The sequence below is a fragment of the Salmo salar genome, chromosome 13 (genome assembly GCF_965601325.2).
Source record: "Salmo salar chromosome 13, fSalSal1, whole genome shotgun sequence".
Lineage (NCBI taxonomy): Eukaryota > Metazoa > Chordata > Actinopteri > Salmoniformes > Salmonidae > Salmo > Salmo salar.
The window spans coordinates 99,402,915-99,425,354 of NC_138303.1; the positions used below are offsets into that span (position 1 = coordinate 99,402,915).

The 22,440-nt window shown below is 43.8% G+C and overlaps 4 protein-coding genes across 7 annotated transcripts; 2 read left to right on the forward strand and 2 right to left on the reverse strand.

Annotated features, from left to right (window-relative positions):
- Positions 1 to 3,710: 3,710 nt before the first annotated feature.
- LOC106568334 (spliceosome-associated protein CWC27 homolog) lies at positions 3,711 to 6,394 on the reverse strand. Its single transcript, XM_082960510.1, has 6 exons — positions 5,956 to 6,394; positions 5,342 to 5,423; positions 5,012 to 5,155; positions 4,768 to 4,866; positions 4,390 to 4,668; positions 3,711 to 4,264 (listed from the first exon to the last, which is right to left on the reverse strand). Exons 1-5 carry the CDS (start codon positions 5,961 to 5,963, stop codon positions 4,624 to 4,626), a joined length of 378 nt encoding a protein of 125 aa, XP_082816636.1. The 5' UTR covers positions 5,964 to 6,394; the 3' UTR covers positions 3,711 to 4,264; positions 4,390 to 4,623.
- Positions 6,395 to 6,433: 39 nt separating this feature from the next.
- Positions 6,434 to 9,798, forward strand: LOC106568318 (protein SREK1IP1). Its single transcript, XM_014138551.3, has 5 exons — positions 6,434 to 6,723; positions 7,116 to 7,160; positions 8,511 to 8,669; positions 9,093 to 9,165; positions 9,270 to 9,798. The coding sequence occupies exons 1-5, from the start codon at positions 6,711 to 6,713 to the stop codon at positions 9,433 to 9,435; spliced, it is 456 nt and encodes a 151-aa protein (XP_013994026.3). The 5' UTR covers positions 6,434 to 6,710; the 3' UTR covers positions 9,436 to 9,798.
- A 168-nt stretch (positions 9,799 to 9,966) lies between these two features.
- On the forward strand, positions 9,967 to 14,490 carry ppwd1 (peptidylprolyl isomerase domain and WD repeat containing 1). The gene is made up of 11 exons (XM_014138550.3): positions 9,967 to 10,166; positions 10,374 to 10,476; positions 10,884 to 10,987; positions 11,112 to 11,232; positions 11,384 to 11,831; positions 12,032 to 12,222; positions 12,770 to 12,959; positions 13,401 to 13,582; positions 13,738 to 13,819; positions 13,924 to 14,106; positions 14,267 to 14,490. The coding sequence occupies exons 1-11, from the start codon at positions 10,034 to 10,036 to the stop codon at positions 14,408 to 14,410; spliced, it is 1,881 nt and encodes a 626-aa protein (XP_013994025.1). The 5' UTR covers positions 9,967 to 10,033; the 3' UTR covers positions 14,411 to 14,490.
- Positions 14,491 to 15,068: 578 nt separating this feature from the next.
- LOC106568315 (E3 ubiquitin-protein ligase TRIM23) lies at positions 15,069 to 22,253 on the reverse strand. Of its 4 annotated transcripts, none has more exons than XM_014138545.3 (11): positions 22,105 to 22,253; positions 21,133 to 21,295; positions 20,819 to 20,940; positions 20,339 to 20,617; positions 19,665 to 19,847; positions 19,157 to 19,372; positions 18,805 to 18,939; positions 18,573 to 18,702; positions 18,381 to 18,491; positions 17,573 to 17,697; positions 15,069 to 16,824 (listed from the first exon to the last, which is right to left on the reverse strand). In XM_014138545.3, exons 1-11 carry the CDS (start codon positions 22,249 to 22,251, stop codon positions 16,645 to 16,647), a joined length of 1,791 nt encoding a protein of 596 aa, XP_013994020.2. In that variant the 5' UTR covers positions 22,252 to 22,253; the 3' UTR covers positions 15,069 to 16,644. The 4 variants fall into 4 exon arrangements, with proteins under 4 accessions (XP_013994020.2, XP_013994018.2, XP_013994019.2 ...); XM_014138543.3 differs by having other exon boundaries at positions 18,573 to 18,726; XM_014138544.3 differs by having other exon boundaries at positions 19,157 to 19,393.
- Between the last annotated feature and the right edge of the window lie 187 nt (positions 22,254 to 22,440).

Below are 22,440 nucleotides of genomic sequence, written 5' to 3' on the forward strand. Positions count from 1 at the left end.
GGTCTGAATACTTATGTAAATGTGATATTTCCATTTTTTATTTGTAATAGATTTGCAAAAACCTGTTTTTGCTTTGTCATTATGCGGTATTGTGAGTAGATTGATGAGGGGGAAAAAATATTTTATACATTTTAGAATAAGGCTGTAACATAACAAAATGTCAGGTGGTCAATACTTTCCAAATGCACTGTATATAGCTGTATCATGAGGTTGATATACAGTTAAGCAATAAGGCAAGAGGGGGTGTGGTATATGGCCAATATACCATGGCTAAGGGCTGTTCTTATGCAGAACGCATCGCAGAGTGCCTGGACACAGCCCTTAGCCGTGGTATATTGGCCATATACCAAAAAAACCCAGGTGCCTTATAGCTATTATAAACTGGTTACCAATGCAATTAAAGCAGTAAAATGTTGTCATACTTGTGGTATACGGTCTGATATACCACAGCTGTCAGCCAATCAGCAATCAGGGCTCGAACCACCCAGTTTATAATAATGGATAATGATGTGATAAGTATATACCTGTGTTGTAAGTTTGATAAAGGCTCTTTAAGTTCACATTAAATACTGTCTGCACCCCACCAGAGTATATCTAGAGAGGTTTGCAGGTTTTTCATCTTTCCTGTAACGTACAGGACCAAATTGAGGTTTCCTCTTCAATTCCAATCCGGGCATTGGAAATATATACTGTATTATGATGACCTCTCTTGTGAAAATAGCACACACCTCAGACTGATTACGTCACTTGATGAGGTAAATGGAATGTTGTCTGGTCACTTGGCAACTATGGGAAGCAATTGCCTGGTAATATGGTAAAGACGTTTTGTGCAGATGTGAAAAATATTTTTGTTTTTCAGCGAGATTCCTAATTTTCACGCCATACACACACACACGTGCAGCACAACTGTCCTTCAGTTTTATCCCCTGCAATTGAACATAAAGGAATAACTCAGTGGACAAAACAATAAAATAAACCCTTGTGGTCTAAAACAATATCTCAGAGAAAAGAGACAGGAGAGGAGATCTGCTCTACAACAATTGCCCCTTTGTCCCAGGCCCAACACTGTACCGACCAGCCTCCTCTTTGATTCTGTGCCAACACAAACCACAGTGCTGGGGTACAGGTCTACAGTCAAACAATATACACTAGTGTTTAATATACTATAGTCTGTTAGCGTTGGCCTACCTGTCAGTCACACGCACACACACACACAGCTGACTGGCAGGGCCGAATCCTTATCCCATTGGGGTTAAGAGGCAAAACAACCCGCAGCTAGATAACAGAGTTTCTGATAAAGCTGCTGTTGTATGGCAATCAGCACAGTGGCATTGTGAGATTACGACATGGATTACAGGATTCTCTCAGTAACTGATTTTAGACAATGAACTCGAGGTCTGTGATGTATCTTTTCAATCTAGATTACAAAAACTATCCCAACGGTTCTCTACCCGACTCTCACTCCCTTCTCTCTCTCTCCTCGTCGGGGCTTCTCTCGGTCTCGTGCTCCCTTTCGGGGTCCTGTCTGCCATCCTCTCTACTACAGCAGGGTAAGTCATGTAGTGTGGGTGCCAGCATTTCTCTTCCACCTAGCAGGAACTGGCTGCAGTGGACAGGCCGGGTTCATTGATGTGGGGCCAGTGGACCGAGGTGTGTGTGTTAGCAGCAGCAGCGGGGGAGGTGGGGGTTCTGCTTGGCTGACAGGGTGTCACTAGTCCTCATCAACACCCTAGCATCAGTACCGCCAACCCTCTGATTCATTCATTCATTCAAGGTCACCAAAAAGCCACTGTCTTGAAAATGTTAGTGTGTACTTTTACAACAGATAGTGTTCAATCAATCAGATATGGTGTTTGTCATTGTAATTATCTTGAACTTTGCTACATTAGTGTAGCTAAGTGTAAAGGCTCGCACACATCGCACCAAATGTGGATCTAGAGTTTGTCTGCCGATCATTCAGCACAGTGTTTTAGGGATCACCCGCTGTAGACGTCTTACAGCCGACATTTTTCACAGATTTTCGATTTAAAAGTCGGTGCGCACTCGGTTGGCAAAATGACAGACGCACTCTGTTCAGAGGTGCTCAGTACTCTCGGCCAGCAAACGCTACTGGAGTGTCTGAGCCCTGAGACGCTCTGCATAAGAGCATCTGCTTAATGACAAAAATGTTAAATGTGGAGAGTGAAGAGTCATTGTTGAGTTATCAGTGTCGGCATGCAGCCTGTCCATCGGATTAATGATGCCCAATGCCATTACCGCAAAGCTGCTGAACCACACTGTTGTATTTCTATGAAGAGGACCTCTGGTATTTTCAGTCATAGAATGAATAGAACAGGCTTCCCCATTCAAGTCTATTATTAGTTCTATTCAATCTATTTCTGTGTGTTCAGTAATACTGCGTCATAATGTTTATCACAAGATTCCTTTGAAGGACACCTATTTTTGTTAGAAAAGAGCAAATGAAATGATCTGTCTTTCATCGCTGATTTCCTTGTGAACTGAACCAACCTGTCAGACTGGGCTCCGTTGTCTACGCCATAGGCCTACGCAGTACAACAGCACCTCTGCATGGCTAGTCTACAGAATTACAACTACCTCGTACCACTGATTTGACATCACTTTCTCTTGTACAATAGCGCCACTTGTTGGACACCTAGTCAGCTCTCTTATAAGAAATGTAGCAGTTATTGTATAAGAGTTGATGAAACTAAAACTGGAAAAGTGTGAAAAAAAATGTGATCAGTGTTATTTCCTGAGTTGCTGACCAATAACAAAAAGTTCAAAACTTTTGCCCATGACAGCTAGTTTTCCATTTTCCTTTTCCCACAGAACTCTCTCAGACAGTCCTAGCAAAATTCTTGCCTGAGAAATAGTTCTCTGCTAAAAAACTATTTTTGCCCATTTTAATGGAAATCTATTACACAACCTTTTTATATGAGCAAATTACATGTTGAGCAAAAGCTAAAAGAAATTTGTCCTCAGAAGAGGGGGGTGGTGGTGAAAGAACTAAACATTTCTTTGACAAATAAAGTACATGTTGAATATTTTTTTTTTTTAACAACAGGCCTAATAGAAACAGAAAACGTTTCGGTAAACTTTCCAAATGTCGACAAAACACGCTAGAGAAGGTGGGATCTTTTTTAGTCTAAAATTAATATGCGAGAAATGTCGGTTGAAACGCTTTTATGTGCAAATATTGATATAATAACCATTGTATCGAAGTAAACTTGGAGTCACGCAATGACGTGAGGTCCTCCCACAACGACTCAGGAAAGCCTGCAGTTTATTCGGCTACAGATGAAGTCAGTAATGAACTTCACAGGGTGGTGAAAGTGCATGGTGATGAGCTTGATGCTCCTTTCCAATAAATATTGAGGGTTTTATTCTGGTGACATGACCATCGATGCTTGGCTGCCGTTTGACCAATAAAAATAATCTTGCTCCTTCGTCCATAATAATATCATACAGGCTATACAGGTAGAGTATTTGTGAGCTGTTGGCTAGAGTGCACATGCCAATACCAGAGTGGGCATACTCACTCTATAACACAGCATATTCTGAGAAAATCCATCAGTAGCGTTGAAAATGCAATAGAAATTTTATTTTTTTCCGGGTAAATGGAAATTTAACCGCAAAGGGTATTTTTATGTGCACTACATCATCACGCTCAGCCTTTTATCTGCAACAAGTCAATTTGACGGAAACACATCTCTGGTGGGAAAATATTGTTTTTATGCAACAAAAATAATAGAATATTTGCATAAAAATCTGTCGACAATTGGATGGACACCTAGCTAGTAAGGTACTTAACTGTTATCCAGAAATTATTTTATAATAAATATAAAAACAGCTGCATTGGGCGTTTAAGAAAAAGTGGCATAAACTCTGAACACTGATGAACAAGTAACGTAAACAACGCTATTATAGCGTAACATGTGAGAAAACATTCCCCAAATTAAAAAAAGGTGTGTAAACGGCATTTAGGCTATGCTGTGGATGGTATATCATTTTTGTGTAATCTACCTGCGGTTGGCCCTCTTCCCTCTGTCCTCATCGCTGGGGTCTGTACTCTTCTTCTCCTCCTCCATCTTCTTCAGCTTAACTCATGAATTTAATTCATTGTCAAAACAATATAAGTTGAGGCAGCAGAAAATGCTGTCTGTACTACGTCTTAGTGTACTGACTTGTTGACTGTGGGGACAGAGCTAAGCAGTGGATCATCCTTTAGCAGGTCATGACTGCTTTTGCTTTTCCTCTTCAGTGTCTGGATGAAAAGAAACAAGGTGGGTGTATATATCTGACAGACACAGATGGGGTGACACAATACATAAGACGGCGAGCTTGATTTGAAGTGCAGAATAAGAATAACACAGGTCATGTTCTAATTACCTGGTTGACTTGAGTTACCATTTCCTCTTCAGCTTCCTCTCCGAATGACAACAGACTAAAGTTCCTGACAAAACAAGTATGGTCGACCGTTCATAACTACAGTGCCACGCTTCCAAGTCAGCAACAGATTGAGAGTGAGGAGCAGAGAAAGTGTGTATAATAGTAAATTAAACACTTTGTTGCTTTGGACTGAGATTTCTTGCCCTATTTTTGTCTTCATCCTTTTGGGATGTTTTATGTTTCACGTGGAATGATGTCATCGAAAGGAGAATGTAACACCTGCAGAGAAGATTTAAGGAAACAGAGTCTGGCGGAATTGGAACAAATGAATGGTCAAAGTGCTAAAATACTATTGTGTGATGTAAACCCAACCCATACCTCAGTGGTTCGTAACTTGTGTGGATTTAAAGGTCTTTTCTCCTGATCACATTTCACTTCTGCTAACCTGAGCATGTTGTACATTGTATCACCCGTCACCTGCATTGAGGAAAGGAAGATTCATTTACAGGAAAAGATGGCTTCTAGAATCTGTTTGCTGCAATTACAACTGAGTTGGCTCAGATTACAAATGCTGCATACTAAAAGATTTACAACATGCATGGATCTTCTTTTGGCGTTTTACCTTTCCAAAGATGGTGTGTTTGTTGTTGAGCTCATCTGCCCGGCCCAGGGTGAAGAAGAACTGGCTGCCATTGTCATGGGGCCCTGCGTTGGCCATGGCAACCAGGCCTCGTCTGTTGAAGTGCAGTCTGGAGTGGAACTCATCCTGAGAACATGGGAAAGAACCAACAGAAAAACAAGAATCAGCCCCACTGTTTCATCATTAGTAGCAGTAGTATGGGTGCGTTGGCAAAGGTTCCAAGTAGATGAGTTCCGTTTATGTCTAGTCTATCTTTTGGGGGGATTGAACATGATCTGAGATAATGAGGTGATGGAGACAGTGAAAGTTAACCTTGAACTGCTGTCCATAGATGGGCTCTCCACCGTCCAGGTGCCTGTGGGATCTCCTCCTTGGACAATGAACTCTGGCACCACTATATGGAATAATATTTTAACTTACTTAACCTGTTGTCCATACGGTTGGTCCTTTTGGTAGTGATGTGAGACATCACAGGAAAGTATAATTACATCAACTTTTCAAAGTGCTAGTTCAGATTTCTAGCAGAACCATGTAAACAGGTGCACGAGTTAGGCAAGTACGCATGCATCTCGTGCATTTTATATTGTGCATATAATTCAGATGATAGAAATCTGAACGTACTACCAGCGCTTTGAACATTTGATGTAATTATACCTTCCTGTGATATATTGTCTCAAATCCCTACCGCCAAAAGGCCGAACCGCACCGACAACGGGTATTTAACAACCTGGCTTGTAGAGGTCGTAAGAGTAAACTTTCCTGATACAAACGCTCATTTCTGCCCCACGTAGAATTCAATGCAATTCAATGTCGGGTTTCTAGACAAAGATAAACTATGATCATACAGAACAAATTATCATGCAAGCCATTGTAGTGACAGTGAGATATTATTAAGGGTCGTCAGGGGAACAAATGCTTGCGCTCACCTTTCCATTTGATGGAGGCTCTTGAATGTAGATGTTGCTCATTCTGTCGTTGAGATTAACGAACAACTAGAAACCGGAAATCCGTTGTATTTTTTCAGCAGTAGAATAGATAGCTAATTTACTTTTTTTCGAGAATTCAGCACTCAGTGGTTTGCAAAGATGTAGAGATAAATGTCTACATTTGTTGCTAACCCAGATTACTGTCAACCGCCATGTTGTTTAAACATGGGTGTTTTATTTACCCCAAATCAATGGGAGGTGAAGGGTATTTGCCAAGTCAATGCTTGGAAGCATTTTCCCCAAATATTAGTTCGAGGGTGATATTTTTCAAATAGTAACGAACTATTATTACATATTTGTAGGAAAATGACGTAATTACACAAATCTGTTAAAATATAGATGAATCATTATGTTCATATTCATCTCAAAAATTGGTCCGTGTGTTACATTGTAAACAATCCCACTAAAACATCGCACAGAACATAAGTTAGCTTGAAGGAGGCTTGCACATTTATATCAAGAAAACCCTCATTATGAAAGATGTATGAAAAAGAAGAGAGTCAAAAATACTAGTAAATTAGAATTATTTCTCAAGTTGTGAGTGAAATCCGCTCAAAATGCGGTTTTACCAAAGACGGTAGAGGGAACGAACCAGTTGATATTTCCTACCGGAGCTATTTTGTAGAGGACCCACTGGGAACTTTGTGGTTTGAAATTTATGAACGCAACAAGGTTTTTGTCGATAAAGTGTGATAATGGCTGCATCAGGTATGTTTGATCCAACTTAAAACTAATCGGATGTCATATTATAATGGCAATTGGAGTTAGCTAGCTATAGCCTAACTGTCGAATACTTGCCTTTTTTTATGGACTGCTAGGTTAGCTTGCCTTGCACCTCCGATTAGCTAGCATGATTGTGCTCAATGTTTAGATAGCTAGCTAAAGTTATTTCGACAATAGTTTGTGTATGGTAGTTTAGCTTCCCTATTCATTTGATAATAGTTGTGTTATGTTATAGCTAGTCTCAATGTGATTCATAGAAGTAATCCAATTATTTTAGGCGTGGAATATAACGTTACAGGCCTACGTTTTTGCTACACATCAACAAAGCAAGAAGTTGTGACATTTCTAAATGATTTGATTTCTCACTTAATTTGTAGGTCCCAATAAGGACATCAGAGCTGGGTGTAAGAAATGTGGTTATCGTAAGTAATCTTTATTGCTTATGTCATGTCTCTAACTCTACATATTCAAGCCTTGTGAATACAGTTACACCATATTCTTTGCTGTCCCCTGACCCCTGAGTGTGTCAAATCAAATTTTATTGGTCACATACACATGGTTATCAGATGTTATTGCGAGTGAAGCGAAATGCTTGTGTTCTATTTCCGACAGTGCGCTAATATCTAACAATTCCACAACTACCTAATACACACAAATCTAAGTAAAGGGATGGAATAAAAATATATACATATACATTTATGGATGAGCGATGACCGAGCGGCATAGACAAGATGCAATAGATGGTATAAAATACAGTATATACATATGAGATGAGTAATACAATATATGTAAACATTATTAAAGTGACTAGTGATCCATTTATTAAAGTGGCCAATGATTTCAAGTCTGTATGTAGGCAGCAGCCTCTCTGTGTTAGTGATGGCTCTTTAACAGTCTGATGGCCTTGAGATAGAAGCTGTTTTTCAGTCTCGCGGTCTCAGCTTTGTTGCACCTGTACTGACTTCGCCTTCTGGACGGTAGCGGGGTGAACAGGCAGTGGCTCGGTTGGTTGTTGTCCTTGATGATCCTTTTGGCCTTCCTGTAACATCGGGTGCTGTAGGTGTCCAGGAGGGCAGGTAGTTTGCCCCCAGCGATGCGTTGTGCAGACCACTCTACCCTCTGGAGAGCCTTGCTGTTGTGGGTGGTGCAATTGCCGTACAGGTGGTGATACAGCCCAACAGGATGCTCTCAATTGTGCATCTGTAAAAGTTTGAGGGTTTTATGTGACAAGACAAATTTCTTCAGCCTCCTGGGGTTGAAGAGGTGCTGTTGTGCCTTCTTCACCACACTGTCTGTGTGTGTGGACCATTTCAGTTTGTCCATGATGTGTACGCCAAGGAACTTAAAACTTTCCACATTCTCCACTGCTGTCTCGTCGATGTGGATAGGGGGGTGCTCCCTCTGCTGTTTCCTGAAGTCCACAATCATCTCCATTGTTTTGTTGATGTTGAGTGAGAGGTTGTTTTCCTGACACCATACTCCGAGTGCCCTCACCTCCTCCCTGTAGGCTGTCTCGTCGTTGTTGGTAATCAAGCCCACTACTGTTGTGTCGTCTGCAAACTTGATGATTGAGTTGGAGGCGTGCATGGCCACGCAGTCATGGGTGAGCAGGGAGTACAGGCGGGGGCTGAGCACGCACCCTTGTGGGGCCCCAGTGTTGAGGATCAGTGAAGTGGAGATGTTGTTTGTCACAATCATACTGTGCTAGATACAGCTGCTCTCTAAAGTACTTCCCTTCATTACTCTCTTCTGTACCCTTGTCATTTCATCAGCGGGCCACCTGACGTTCGAGTGCCGTAACTTTGTGCGTGTGGACCCCCGGAAAGACATTGTCCTGGACGTGAGCAGTACAAGCAGCGAAGAGAGTACTGAGGACGAGCAGGAGGATCTGCCTAACGACAAGCTGGGCCGGGGAGGAAAAGACTCAAAAGGTCAATACAGTACAACAGACAATTTTTTATTTTATTTTTATTTAACCTTTATTTTCTCAGGGAGTCGTACTGAGACCACGGTCTCTTTTGCAGATGAGCCCTGAATTACAGAAAATACACACATCAAAATGCAAGCAGAAGGAAAAACACGGTCATAAACAATAAACACATTCATCAGTAATAAGATTTCTGAATTGTCTTAGAGGCACCAAAACATCACATTTAAGAACATTTTGAAGCTTGTTCCACAAATAACAGAACAATAGTTATGTTATAACAGACTTAGCACTGCTGTATTACTCTGTTATAACATACACAGTTATATGACCTAGTCTTGGCTTCATCACCTGTGTTGCGCTCACTTTTATTCAAGTGTTTTTTTTTTGTCTGAATGGTTTTGTGTATTTGTCCTGGTTGCTGTAGGTTCCCTGGAGGACGCCAGGAAAATTAAACACAAGAGGAGGAAAAGTAAAGTCAGAAAGTCTGAAAGGAAGAGGTACGTCACATTGTCTTCTTATTCCAGTATCTATGAGAAATAATTATGTCTAGTCTCAGTGGTGTTGTATGTTTAATAACTGTGGATGTTGTAATTTTTTGCAGGTCCTTTTCATCAAGTGACGAAGAGGAGAGCAAGAAGAGAAAGAAGCACAAAAGCCACAAGAAAAATGGCAAGAAGGAAAAGAAGGAACGTCACAAGAAGAAGCAGAAGAAGAAACATGATTCTTCCTCATCTGACAGCTCCAGCAGGTCCTCTGACACTGATTGAGAAGATGGAACATTTAGGGACAGATTTACTGAGTATTTGCACCTGTCATTTAACAGAGGAATCAAACTAAGACATGAAAATGTATTTAGACACACTTTACCATAAAATATTATAGTTTTTTGAAACTTTAATTTGATATTTTGTTCTATGATTTATGTCCTATGGAAAATAATAGGTGCAGACACTGAGTGTATCTGGCCCTCGTGTTTCACAGATTCAAGGTCTGGTCAATATAGCCTCTGCTACAATTGAAATAATGGACCCACATTTACTGTTACTTGTTTGACTTTGGTGAATGCTGAAAGTATTTTATTTTTTGTTATTGATGGAATTTGTATATTAAAGGTTTTCTATACATAGAAAGCTTGTAGATTATCTGATTTATTAGCAAACCGTTTGAACTTTTTATTTTCAAGTATTGATCTTTCAAGTAAGTTACCAGAATGGAAAAGGCAGATGAAAGAAAGGATAGATGCAGAGCCATGTACTTTAATTCCACGTCAGTACTGCAGGGAGCGGTATTAAGCTATTGAGTTTTTCTCCAAGCCCGCGGTGAACGGATACGGAAACCGAGGGGAAAACAGTGAATTCGGCAGCTATGGCGGCCACCACAGAGAACGCAGATCTGAAACGAAAACTAGACGATAATCAGGATGAAGGAGAAGCCGGAGAAGAGGAGGAATGGGTTGGACCCATGCCAAGCGAGGCGACACAGACCAAGAAGAGAAAAGGTTTATGATGGAAAAGCTAACCAGCGAGTTAAAACAACTTGAGCTAGCGAGCTATGTTGCATTGCTGGATGTGTGCTAACTTCTGTGCTCCTCGCTATTAAGCTAGCTAGAGTGCCTATTGTTAAAACAATGTCCCAGAACAAAGCTGAAAATCGTGTTGCTCTCATTGTGCTTGCTTTTAACAATAGTGTTTTTGTTTTTGTACAGTGCTGGAGTATGAACGTGTGTATTTGGACAACTTGCCATCGGCAGCCATGTACGAGAGGAGCTACATGCATAGGGATGTTATAACGCACATTGTCTGTTCCAAGTAAGTATTGTAACATTAGATAACTAGCTATTGCAGTTTTCTAGCTACAGGTATATGGCTCTTTGTCGATCATCACTAGTTATCACAGCCATAGTCATAAACCCTGCCTATATCTACAATTTATCTTCTTAACATCGGATTTTGAACCTAACCTTAACAGTAACCTTAACCACACAGGTAATCTTATGCTTAACCTTTAAATTAGGGTTTTCATGAATATTTACGATATTGCCAATTTTGACTGAGGCTGTGGTTCCGTCTTGGTCCTGCATGAGACACTTTCACGTGCTGATTTGTTTACTTCCTGGTACATTGATTTGTGTTTTCCTGGATGCCAAATGTTACACACACACACACCAATGTTGATCAGTCTGCCTCATAAACTCTTGTATTATTTTCATTTCCAGGACAGATTTCATCATCACAGCCAGTCAGGACGGCCATGTGAAGTTCTGGAAAAAGAAAGAAGATGAGGGGGTAGAGTTTGTCAAACACTTCCGCAGTCATCTGGGTACGAATAATGCCTCTGTATGAATTAACATGTATCTTTATGCAACCTCAGATTGGGCTTTAGACTGACTGAAATGTAATTTCAGGGCTATAATTCACTGTTCTTCTTGTTCTATGTGTTACAGGAGTTATAGAGTGTATTTCTGTCAGTGCCGATGGAGCTCTCTTCTGTTCTGTTGGGGACGACCAGGCCATGAAAGTCTTTGATGTGGTCAACTTTGACATGATCAACATGCTGAAGCTGGGGTGAGTTTGCATCTTTTGCTTATTGTTTTTTCAGGTGAAACGTTTAGCAATTTAGCTTGTTTCCTTAAAGCCAAAAGATATCCCTTCTCCCACTTCAAAAACACCATACGAGTTTATGATCTGCCATTCCTCTGCTCTGTGTGTTGTGTAGTTTCCACCCTGGCCAGTGTGAGTGGATCTACAACCCAGGCGATGCCATCTGCTGCGTGGCCTGCTCAGAGAAATCCACTGGGAAGATCTTCGTCTATGATGGACGGGGAAGCAACGAGAAGCTCCACACCTTTGACAAGATGCACTCCTCTCCACTGTCCCAGATCCGCCTCAACCCTAGATACAGGGTTATCGTCTCCGCAGACAAGGCTGGAATGCTGGAGTATTGGACCGGCCTCCCCAGCGAGTTCAAATTCCCCAGGCACGTGGACTGGCAGTATAAGACTGACACAGACCTTTATGAGTTTGCCAAAAACAAAACCTACCCCACCAGCCTGGCCTTCTCCCACGACGGGAAGAAGATGGCTACCATCGCAACCGACAGGAAAGTCAGGATCTTCCGCTTCCTGACGGGAAAACTGATGAGGGTGTTTGATGAGTCGTTATCGGTAAGTGTCCAACTTTCAGAATCGGGACTTTACTTTATTTCATATTGCTATTAATAAACTGTGCTACATCTTGTTATAATTTATCACAAGATACTGACATTGGTAGCGTAGTATTCACCGTTTCCCACATTTCCCCAGTGCATTTATCTGAACTGTGCTCATTTCTCTCATCATGACCCATCTCTGACCTGATCCTGTAGAAGTTCACAGAGCTGCAGCAAATGAAGCAACAGCTGCCAGACATGGAGTTTGGCCGGAGGATGGCGGTGGAGAGGGAACTGGAGAAAGTGGATGGCATCAGGCTGACCAACATCATCTTTGATGAGACGGGTCACTTTGTCCTCTACGGAACCATGCTGGGCATCAAGGTCATCAATGTGGAGACCAACAGGTAGCGTTTAAATGGTCAAAATGGACTTCAGACAGTAATATCCTCTAAAAACACAGTGGTTGTCAGCCACGGAGAGCTACAGGGAGAGCAGGCTTTTTGCACCAAAAAAACACAAATTCAACTTATCAAGTTCTTACATTTACATTTACATTTGTCATTTAGCAGACGCTCTTATCCAGAGCGACTTACAGTAGTGATTTCATACATTTCATTTCATGCATTTAAAAAAAAAATGTTGTACTGACCCCCGTGGGAATCGAACCCACAACCCTGGCGTTGCACACACCATGCTGGCGTTGCAAACACCATGGTCTACCAACTGAGCCACAGGGAAGACCTGTGGCTTCTTGATGATAAATTAAATTAATCAGATGTTTTAAGTCTGGATGGAAACATTTTGCACACACTGTTGCTCTCTAGGGCCAGGGTTGTGGACTGCCTCTAACCCTTGCACCAACAATGTTTTCATGAAACCCCTTTATTGTCTTGTGAAAGTGACAAGAGCATTAGTCTAACATGTTTTTATTTCCCACCCGTGTGTGTTCAGGTGTGTACGTATCCTGGGGAAGCTGGAGAACATTCGTGTGGTGAAGCTGAGCCTGTTCCAGGGGGTTGCCAAGGCATGCAACACAGCTCCCACCATCGAGATGAAGGCATCAGACAACCCGGCCCTGCAGAGCACAATGCCAGACCCCACCATCTTCTGTACTGCTTTCAAGAAGAACCGCTTCTACATGGTAATCAACTTTATTTGTCCCTGCAGTGCAATTGTAGCCCGTCCAAAAGAGAAATGGTCTATTACTGTTGTTCCCTTGCAGTGCTATTTATTTGCTATTATCAACTGGGTGGTTCAAGCCCTGAATGCTGATTGGTTGAAAGCCGTGGTATATCGTATACCACGGGTATGACAAAACATTTCTTTTTACTGCTCTAATTACGTTGGTAACTGGTTTATAATAGCAATACGGCTCCTCGTGGGTTTGTGGTATATGGCCAATATACCATGGCTAAGGGCTGTGTCCAGGCACTCCGCGATGCGTCGTGCATAAGTACAGCCCTTATACCAGCCATATACCACACCCCCTCGTGCCTTATCGCTTCATTCTTTGCCATATTTTCACCCGCATTACATAATTTCCTCAGCATTTTTGTCACGATCCCTTCTTTTGTCTTGGTAGTTCTCCAAGAGGGAGCCGGAGGACACTAAAAGTGCCGAGTCAGACAGAGACGTGTTCAACGAGAAGCCGTCTAAGGAGGAGGTGATGGCTGCTACCCAGGCAGAGGGGCCCAAGAGAGTGTCAGACAGCGCTATCATCCACACCACCATGGGAGACATCCACATCAAACTGTTCCCTGTCGAGTAGGTCACCCTCTGTTGTTTTAGAGGGCTTCCTTTCCATTTGCAATGCCATGGGTTCTGTCTGTTAACTTTCCTCAGAACCTATACAGTTTTGCAATTATGATATTTTATTGGACAATTTTACTTATGTTTATAGACTACTTTGTGTATCTCAGGTGTCCCAAAACAGTGGAGAACTTCTGTGTTCACAGCAGGAATGGTTATTTCAATGGCCACATATTCCACCGCGTCATCAAGGTAGGACATTTTAATCACTGCTCATTGTTTTGACTTTGTAGTAGTCCGTCACATCTTGTGATTAAGTTCCTATGTTTTGACTGTTGTCTTTCCTCTCCACCCAGGGCTTCATGATCCAGACAGGGGACCCTACAGGGACGGGCATGGGAGGGGAGAGTATCTGGGGAGGGGAGTTTGAGGATGAGTTCCATGCCACGCTGAGACACGACCGGCCCTACACACTCAGTATGGCCAACGGAGGCCCCGGCACCAACGGATCACAGTTCTTCATCACCGTCGTGCCAACGGTAACTAAGGGGCTCATTTTCTGTGAAGTCTGATATTTTACTTTCTCTGCATTCCTTCAGTTGAAGTAATATCTTTATCCTTGTTTCATCAAGTATTGTACATTTCTGCATTATGTACAAAGAAACCTAAGTGAACACCTCTCCCTACTTGTCTTTAAAGCCCTGGCTAGACAACAAACACACCGTGTTTGGAAGGAGTGCCAAAGGAATGGAGGTGGTTCAGCGGATCTCCAACCTCAAAGTCAACCCTAAAACAGACAAACCTTACGAAGACATCAGCATCATTAACATCACCATCAAGTAATCATGTTTCCATCTCACCAGTATGTTGTGTACTATTACGTTCCATTTTTAAAGTAAAGTGTTGGATTATTCAAGAATGCATCTTGCCGCCTGTTGCATTTTTTTCTCTTGGATGTGAGAAATTAAGAATTTGTTGGTTGCTTAGTAACATAGTTGTCAACAGAGCTGTACTTTGAATAAACCAGTGTCTTATTAACATTCATTACAGAACGTTCAGATAGAAATGTCCATGTTACTGGCAATGGAGTCTGACAGGATATAGAATCATTTTAGTTATCTAGCTGCAACTTTTCTGAATGGGTTGGACCATATAAGCTCCCAAATGGCACAGCATCTCAGTGCAAGAGGCTTCACTACAGTCCCTGGTTCGAATCCAGGCTGTATCACATGCGGCCGTGATTGGGAGTCCCATAGGGTGGCACACAATTGGCCCAGCGTCATCCTGGTTTAGCCGTCCATTGTAAATAAGAATTTGTTCTTAACTGACTTGCCTAGTTAAATTTAAAAAAGCAACATCCAGACAGTTTATTTAATAGCATCACATTAATTATGATTTACAAAAGCCTTTATCAAATCCACGAGTAACGTGTGGATTTGCACTGCGCTTCTAAATGTTTCAAAAACTAATGTCAGAATCTGAGAGATCCTTTAACAGAGGGAAGGTTCTTCACACATGCATTTTATTTTTACATAGAAGTAGTAACAACATAGCAATGAGGAAAGTGAATTCAAACCAAAGGATAGTTCCTCCATACAATAACAGGAGTTGAAAGGTGTTTGGTTAATGTTTTGACTAAGTTTCACATCTACATGTGGGTAACGTTAATGTAGAATGTAACAATCAGCACTCCAGACAGATGGGCTAAAACAGAAGACCATCACAGGTTGTGATGAAAAAATTTAAACCAGGAGTCCTGGTTTCAAAAGAAGCCAGTATCACATTCTGTAGGGCACAACATTCTGGAACATTCAGAAATATAGTGTGTAGATCATCCTCTGTCAATTAGATGAAGGAATCATGTCTAGTCTATACATCTGCAACATGAGTCAAACATTGCACCCTCATGAGCACAACCCAGATGTATTAAAGCGGCAGAAAAGTGCATCCAATGAATTCTGCATGCAAGACACTCCACAAAACAGGTGGGAGAAAGGTTTCATATAACACTTTAGACGTTTCCCACCACAGCTACTACAATGTCCCCTACCTACCCAACATAAATAGATTTTTCACTCAACTGCACTATTTAACCAACGTCAATAATAGCTGAACTCAGCTCACTACCGGTGTCATTTCAAGACCTGATGCTGAATTACATGAAATCATCACAAGTCAAGTACATTGGTACCAACGGAAAAAAATCTACAACATGGAGTTTCGCCATGAAATTAATCTCATCTGCATTGAGGCAATATGGGAATGTGTAGTCTTATAAGCAGGTTAGTTTAGTAAGCTTGAGGGAATCCCTGTTAGCATACCCACGGCAGAGCAGAGTACAAAGCATTACGACTAATGATGGATTCACTGGCTGTGGGTTAGGGGTGAGAAGGGTAGAACGGCTATAGAATATAGGGCTAAGGCCTTAGTATGGGGTGAAAGGTATGGGATTTAGGGTTTGGTAGGACTGGGTATACCATAAGCCAATCATCAGGTAAAAGGTTTAGGTAGATGTGACTGGTGCAGGTCTATGGTGGACAGGTCTTTATGGTGTGGATGGTTTAAGAAGATCGTTCTGGGATCTATGGTAAGAGGGTTTTACTTGGTAACAGAAGTCAGTCATCAGGGGAGGTCTAGGCCACGTCCAGCCCCCCTGCAGCATGGGGAGGTCTAGGCCACGTCCAGCCCCCCTGCAGCAAGGGGAGGTCTAGGCCACGTCCAGCCCCCCTGCAGCAAGGGGAGGTCTAGGCCACGTCCAGCCCCCCTGCAGCAAGGGGAGGTCTAGGCCACATCCAGCCCCCCTGCAACATGGGGAGGTCTAGGCCACGTCCAGCCCCCCTGCAGCATGGGGAGGTCTAGGCCACGTCCAGCCCCCCTGCAGCAAGGGGAGGTCTAGGTCACGTCCAGCCCCCCTGCAGCAAGGGGAGGTCTAGGTCACGTCCAGCCCCCCTGCAGCAAGGGGAGGTCTAGGTCACGTCCAGCCCCCCTGCAGCAAGGGGAGGTCTAGGTCACGTCCAGCCCCCCTGCAGCAAGGGGAGGTCTAGGCCACGTCCAGCCCCCCTGCTGCAAGGGGAGGTCTAGGCCACATCCAGTACACCTGCAGCCACCAGCTGTCGGGACAGCCAGTCCAGGCCCTCGTGGAGCCCCATGCCACTGCGGGCGTCACATCCCTGGATGTGCCAGCTCCTCCCACAGCACAACTTGTGGAGACTCAGCAGCTCCGTCATCTCCTCCACCGACACAGCCCCAGGGACGTCCTGCAGGTGATAGACGAATCAATGAGCTAATCAGTCAATCAACATTTGAGTCATTTAGCAGACACTCTTATCCAGAGCTACTTACAGGAGCAGTTAGGGTTAAGTACCAGCTCGGATACTTACCCCCTGGGCTAATTAATCAATGTGCGCGCGTACCTGTTTGTTGGACCAAGGGGTTGTGTGCGCGTACCTGTTTGTTGGACCAAGGGGTTGTGTGCGCGTACCTGTTTGTTGGACCAAGGGGTTGTGTGCGCGCGTACCTGTTTGTTGGACCAAGGGGTTGTGTGCGCGTACCTGTTTGTTGGACCAAGGGGTTGTGTGCGCGCGTACCTGTTTGTTGGACCAAGGGGTTGTGTGCGCGCGTACCTGTTTGTTGGACCAAGGGGTTGTGTGTGCGTACCTGTTTGTTGGACCAAGGGGTTGTGTGCGCGTACCTGTTTGTTGGACCAAGGGATTGTGTGCGCGTACCTGTTTGTTGGACCAAGGGGTTGTGTGCGCGTACCTGTTTGTTGGACCAAGGGGTTGTGTGCGTGCGTACCTGTTTGTTGGACCAAGGGGTTGTGCGCGCGTACCTGTTTGTTGGACCAAGGGGTTGTGTGTGCGCGTACCTGTTTGTTGGACCAAGGGGTTGTGTGCGCGCGTACCTGTTTGTTGGACCAAGGGGTTGTGTGCGCGTACCTGTTTGTTGGACCAAGGGATTGTGTGCGCGCGTACCTGTTTGTTGGACCAAGGGGTTGTGTGCGCGTACCTGTTTGTTGGCGAAGATGAGGAGCAGGGCGTCTCTCAGCTCCTTCTCTGTCAGAAGCTTGGCCAGTTCACTGTGGGCCTCCATCAGCCTATCCCTGTGACAGCTGTCAATCACAAACACCACCGCTGGAGAGCGAAAGGAGACAGAAAAAAACAAGTCAGGGCCCTCTTCACTCAAATCATCCTTACAATTCTCTTTTCAAAATCAGTACATTTGTCATAGTTATTGATATACGAGTGTATAAAACATTAGGAACACCTGCTCTTTCCATGAGAGACTAACCAGGTGAATCCAGGGGGAAAGCTATGATCCCTTATTGATGTCACTTGTTAAATCCAATAAATTCAGTGTAGATAAAGGGGAGGAGACAGGTTAAAGAAGGATTTTTAAGCCTTGAGAGAGTTGAGACATGGATTGTTTGTGTGTGTCATTCAGAGGGTGAATGGGCAAGACAAAAAAAAAAAAGTAAAGCGCCTTTGAACGGGGTATGGTAGTACGTGCCAGGCGCTCCGGTTTGTGTCAAGAACTGCAACGCTGCTGGGTTTTTCACACTCAACAGTTTCCCATGTGTATCAACAATGGTCCACCACCCAAAGGACATCCAGCCAACTTGAAACACCTGTGGGAAGCATTGGAGTCAACATGGGCCAGCATCCCTGTGGAACACTGTCGACACCTTGTAGTCCAATCCCCTTATGAATTGAGGCTGTTCTGAGGGCAATTCAATAGTAGGAAGGTGTTCCTAACGTTTAGTATACAGTACATGTTAGGGAACCATGTAATATGAAAGAAAGAGGTAAACAGATACCTTGTGTGTTCAGGTAATAGTGCTTCCAGAGAGGCCGTAGCTTATGTTTCCCACCAACGTCCCAGATGGTGAACTTGAGATTCTTATACTCCACTGTCTCCACATTAAAACCTACAGATGACAAGGACGAGGAGTGGCTAGTGGCAATACAATTAAGGTACATTTTAATGACAGACACTGTTGTGGGTTTACCTATGGTAGGGATGGGCTGCATAAATTCGTCCTGTTTCAGCTTGAAAAGGATGGTGGTTTTCCCGGCACTATCCAATCCCAGGGTCACCACCCGGATCTCCATCTTAGGGCCGATGTGGACCCGGTTGTCCTGGAACAGAGAAAACAATGTAGTCTAAATGAAGTTACTAATTATTTTTCAATGGAGTGTATGACATTTTGTATTCCTACAGAGTAGAGCAGAGTGCTGTACCTTGGTGAATGTGACGGGGATACCAGCGTCTAGCTGGATGTGGTCAGCCAGCTCAGTGAACTGCTGCTGCTGTTTCTGTAGAGTCTCCAACAGTCTGTTGATCTCCTGCTTGGCCAGGACCACTCTGCAGTCATCCTACAGAGAGACACAGGGAAGACATCAGTCATGACTTAGGAAAATCACATTTGCAAATGTGATTTTCATATCTGATTTCAGACCATAAAAAGGTCCTTAGGAAGACCTTGGTGGTTCTTATTGAAAATGAGGGCACCATCCAGTGCAAGCAGAGATTGCATTCCTACAGTGTGCTCTAGAGATGTTATGCCCACCAGTGGCCCATTTTGGCTCCTACCTGCTGCAGTGTCTTCTCGCAGTGCAGGCAGGCTGTGGAGACCTGGGACAGTAGGATGGTCATGTCTTCCTGCTGTTGCCGGAGCCAAATGAGCCTTTCCCTGACATGTGCGTCCACTACACTGAGCGCCATCTCCTCCTGTCTGCACAGCGTTTCGTGGAGGTCGGCGAAGTAGGCCCGTACGCAGGACCGGGCGCTCTCTGCCGTGCCTGGGACCTGGGGAACACCCACAGACGACTGAGTCCATCAGGAATACACAGATTACACACCGCATCATGAAATATACACTATGATAAACCATAAGCAATGTTATGACTTTTTGGAAGGAAATACAATGATGTTTCCCAGGACTTTGAGATGTAGCTACCATAATTTGTAAATACAGTAACAGCTTTACAGCGATTATACCTCAATTACATTTGAATAGCCTATCTATCCACTTTGAAATCTAAAGTTAATCTGTTGTTTAGTATGCAAAAAGTTGTTATCCACAGCCAGCTGTTTTTACATGTTCAGTGTGTGCCATGCCGATGCCATCCTCCACTATCCGTTCTCCTCCCTCAATCTGCTGTACGATCCCAACCAGCTTCCTGGAATATTCCGACACCTCCTCTGTGAACGTCCGGATACAGTGGGCCATGTCCAGGATAGACGCACGGATCTGATTGGCTTCTGCCTCCAGAACTGCATGCTACAGGAAAGAAGCAATCAGCAAGGAGAAATGAACACAATCATAGTAGGGCCAGGACAATCCTCATTAGTATCGTGGCAAGGAAACAAAACACGAAGCGGATTCAACTTCTTTAGGAAAACATTCCTAATGTTGAAAACAAACATAATTATGTTGTCATCCAGAGTCACATTTATTTATTTAGCTACAGTATATCACACAATATTTTACATACAGCAGGTTTTTAAAGCACCAAAGAGTTTGGTCTGCTTTGTACTATCATTTTCGCCATGGACAAAATATTGCGATACTGGGATCGTCACAGCCCTAAATCACACCACCTGAACTACCAACCAGTACAACGACAAGTGACCATTCATTTAGCTATTCTGATTTGCTTGTTGTCTCTAGTGTTGCTAGGAACGTTGCTTCAGAGATTGACCTGTCAGTCAATAAATACAACAACCAGTGAGGCTACTCCCAGCTGACTCGTCCTCCTCCACCTTCCGTACCTTGTGTCCCTGGTGCTTGCCGTACTCTTTGCACACGCAGCACATGAGCGGCCCAGGCTGGCAGAGCTCCTCCTGACAGACGAACTCGATGGCGTGGACCTGGTGCTGCGGGCATAGTGTCTTCTCGTGGGGCTTGTCTGCCAGGGGTACCTGCCGGTGCTTGGCCAGGGTGCGGGTGGAGTGGGTGAGCTGGGAGCAGTCGGCACACAGGTGGGTGGCACACACCGTGCAGTACATAGACGCCGTGTGGCTCTCGTCCTCGTCACAGCGGATTATAGACTGGAGGGGAGGACATACGATAGTGTTACATTTCATGTGTCGTTGTCATTAAGTAAGTGTCCTTGAGAATTGGATGGATGGATGTGAAAGAACTAGGCAGATCAAAGCCAATTCCCATATAGCTTTCACCTATCATTTCTGTGTTTTCAGATAATTGCAGATGAAAGATGGGAACCCAGGGTGGGGCTAACTACTGCCTACCTCTCCCATGCCTGTTAGTGCATCCTCTGCCATGCTCAACTGGCTGGATGCTCCATTCTGCAGCCTCTCCAGAAGCTCCAGCAGGGCAAAGTTCTTCTTCAGACCCCACACACCAGAGTCCCCTGAGAGAGACAGTCAATAAAACGCATTCATTCATCATCAAATCATTCACACATTTCCCAGAGGCGATGGACTAAAAGCTTTCAAGTAAACAAGTGAGACGTTAGACCTTATATTGTGATGGATGTTACATCACGCTCACTGACACAGGAACACAAAAGGCCTGTATAGAAACTAAACCCTACGGAACTCACCCAGCTCTGTAACCTGTCTGTCGAAGGGGCAGCGGATGGCTCTACCATGCAGGGGCAGCCGGGTCAGACAGTCATGACAGACTGTGTGACCACAGAGCAACAGCCGGGGGACCTTGTCCCCCTGGAGAGAGAAGACATCTTCACACACCCCACACTCCAACACCTGGGGACAACAACACACATGCAGGTCGCGTCAACCGCACACATAGGTTGAGTTTACTTAGATGGACCCCTTGTCATTGCATATCAATTCAAAATTGACTTATTTCTGCATAGACTGAGATGGTGTCTGTGTCATGTTTCCCGTTGGTAAATTCATCTGGCTTCTCATGGAACTCATTTGGTTAGTGTAGTGTTGACGAAAAGACACACAGCTAACTACACAATGGTGGTTTGTTATTAAAGTGCGTAGCTAGCTAGTGCGACAACACTAGCCTGCCTGCGAAATCTCCATTTCATTGAAGTTGTCATGCAAAACCGCACAATTTTATGAAGGTGTTAAATGTTATTTTGAGGGTGATTCCTGAATCAACTGCACCCAGCTAGTGACTTTTCAGATGGCACACAATGTTCTACACAAAGAAGTAGCAAGTTAACAAAATGTTAGACTGGGTATCAGCAGTAGTTAGCTATAGCTAGCGGCTTAGCGCCTTAACGTTAGCATGCTATGCTGCTAATGAGAGGTGAAGTTAGCTGATGCAGTTGCATGGTTGATACAAAAAGCTGTGATCATGGCACTTAACCCAGATGGTGATTCTGTCTGTAATCTTGTGGATTGCATGTCTATTGTCTACGCATACACACAAAAAAATCCAGGCCGATCGTTTGACAATGCGTTTACGGCCCGGCCGCAAAACAGCAGAATTGAAAGTTCCCCCGATCCGAGCGCCCTTGTCGGTAATTTGAGCAAACGACGTATCGCCTTCAAACGTTGTTTATATGCTTATTTAGACGTGCAAGTATTCAACCAACCTTCACCGTGCTGCTTGTGGCCCCCCTGACGTGCCGAACACAGACGTCCATCGTTGCTGCGGTCCCCTGCTTGTTTACACCCACAGCAGCGGCCATCCTAGACCTAGGACTAAACCATTTACAGTTAGTGTGGATTCGAAAATGCATATACGGAATATCTGTAGGCCACAAAGTTAATTTGACAAAATGGAACTATAAAATGTAACTTTGGTGCTTATTTTGTGTTGGATCGATAAGAATTAGAAAATACGTTTCGGTTATATATATATATTTTAAAGGTACAATGAAACTGGCGACTATCCATAACCCCTTATATGGACATGGAAGAGTCCGTTA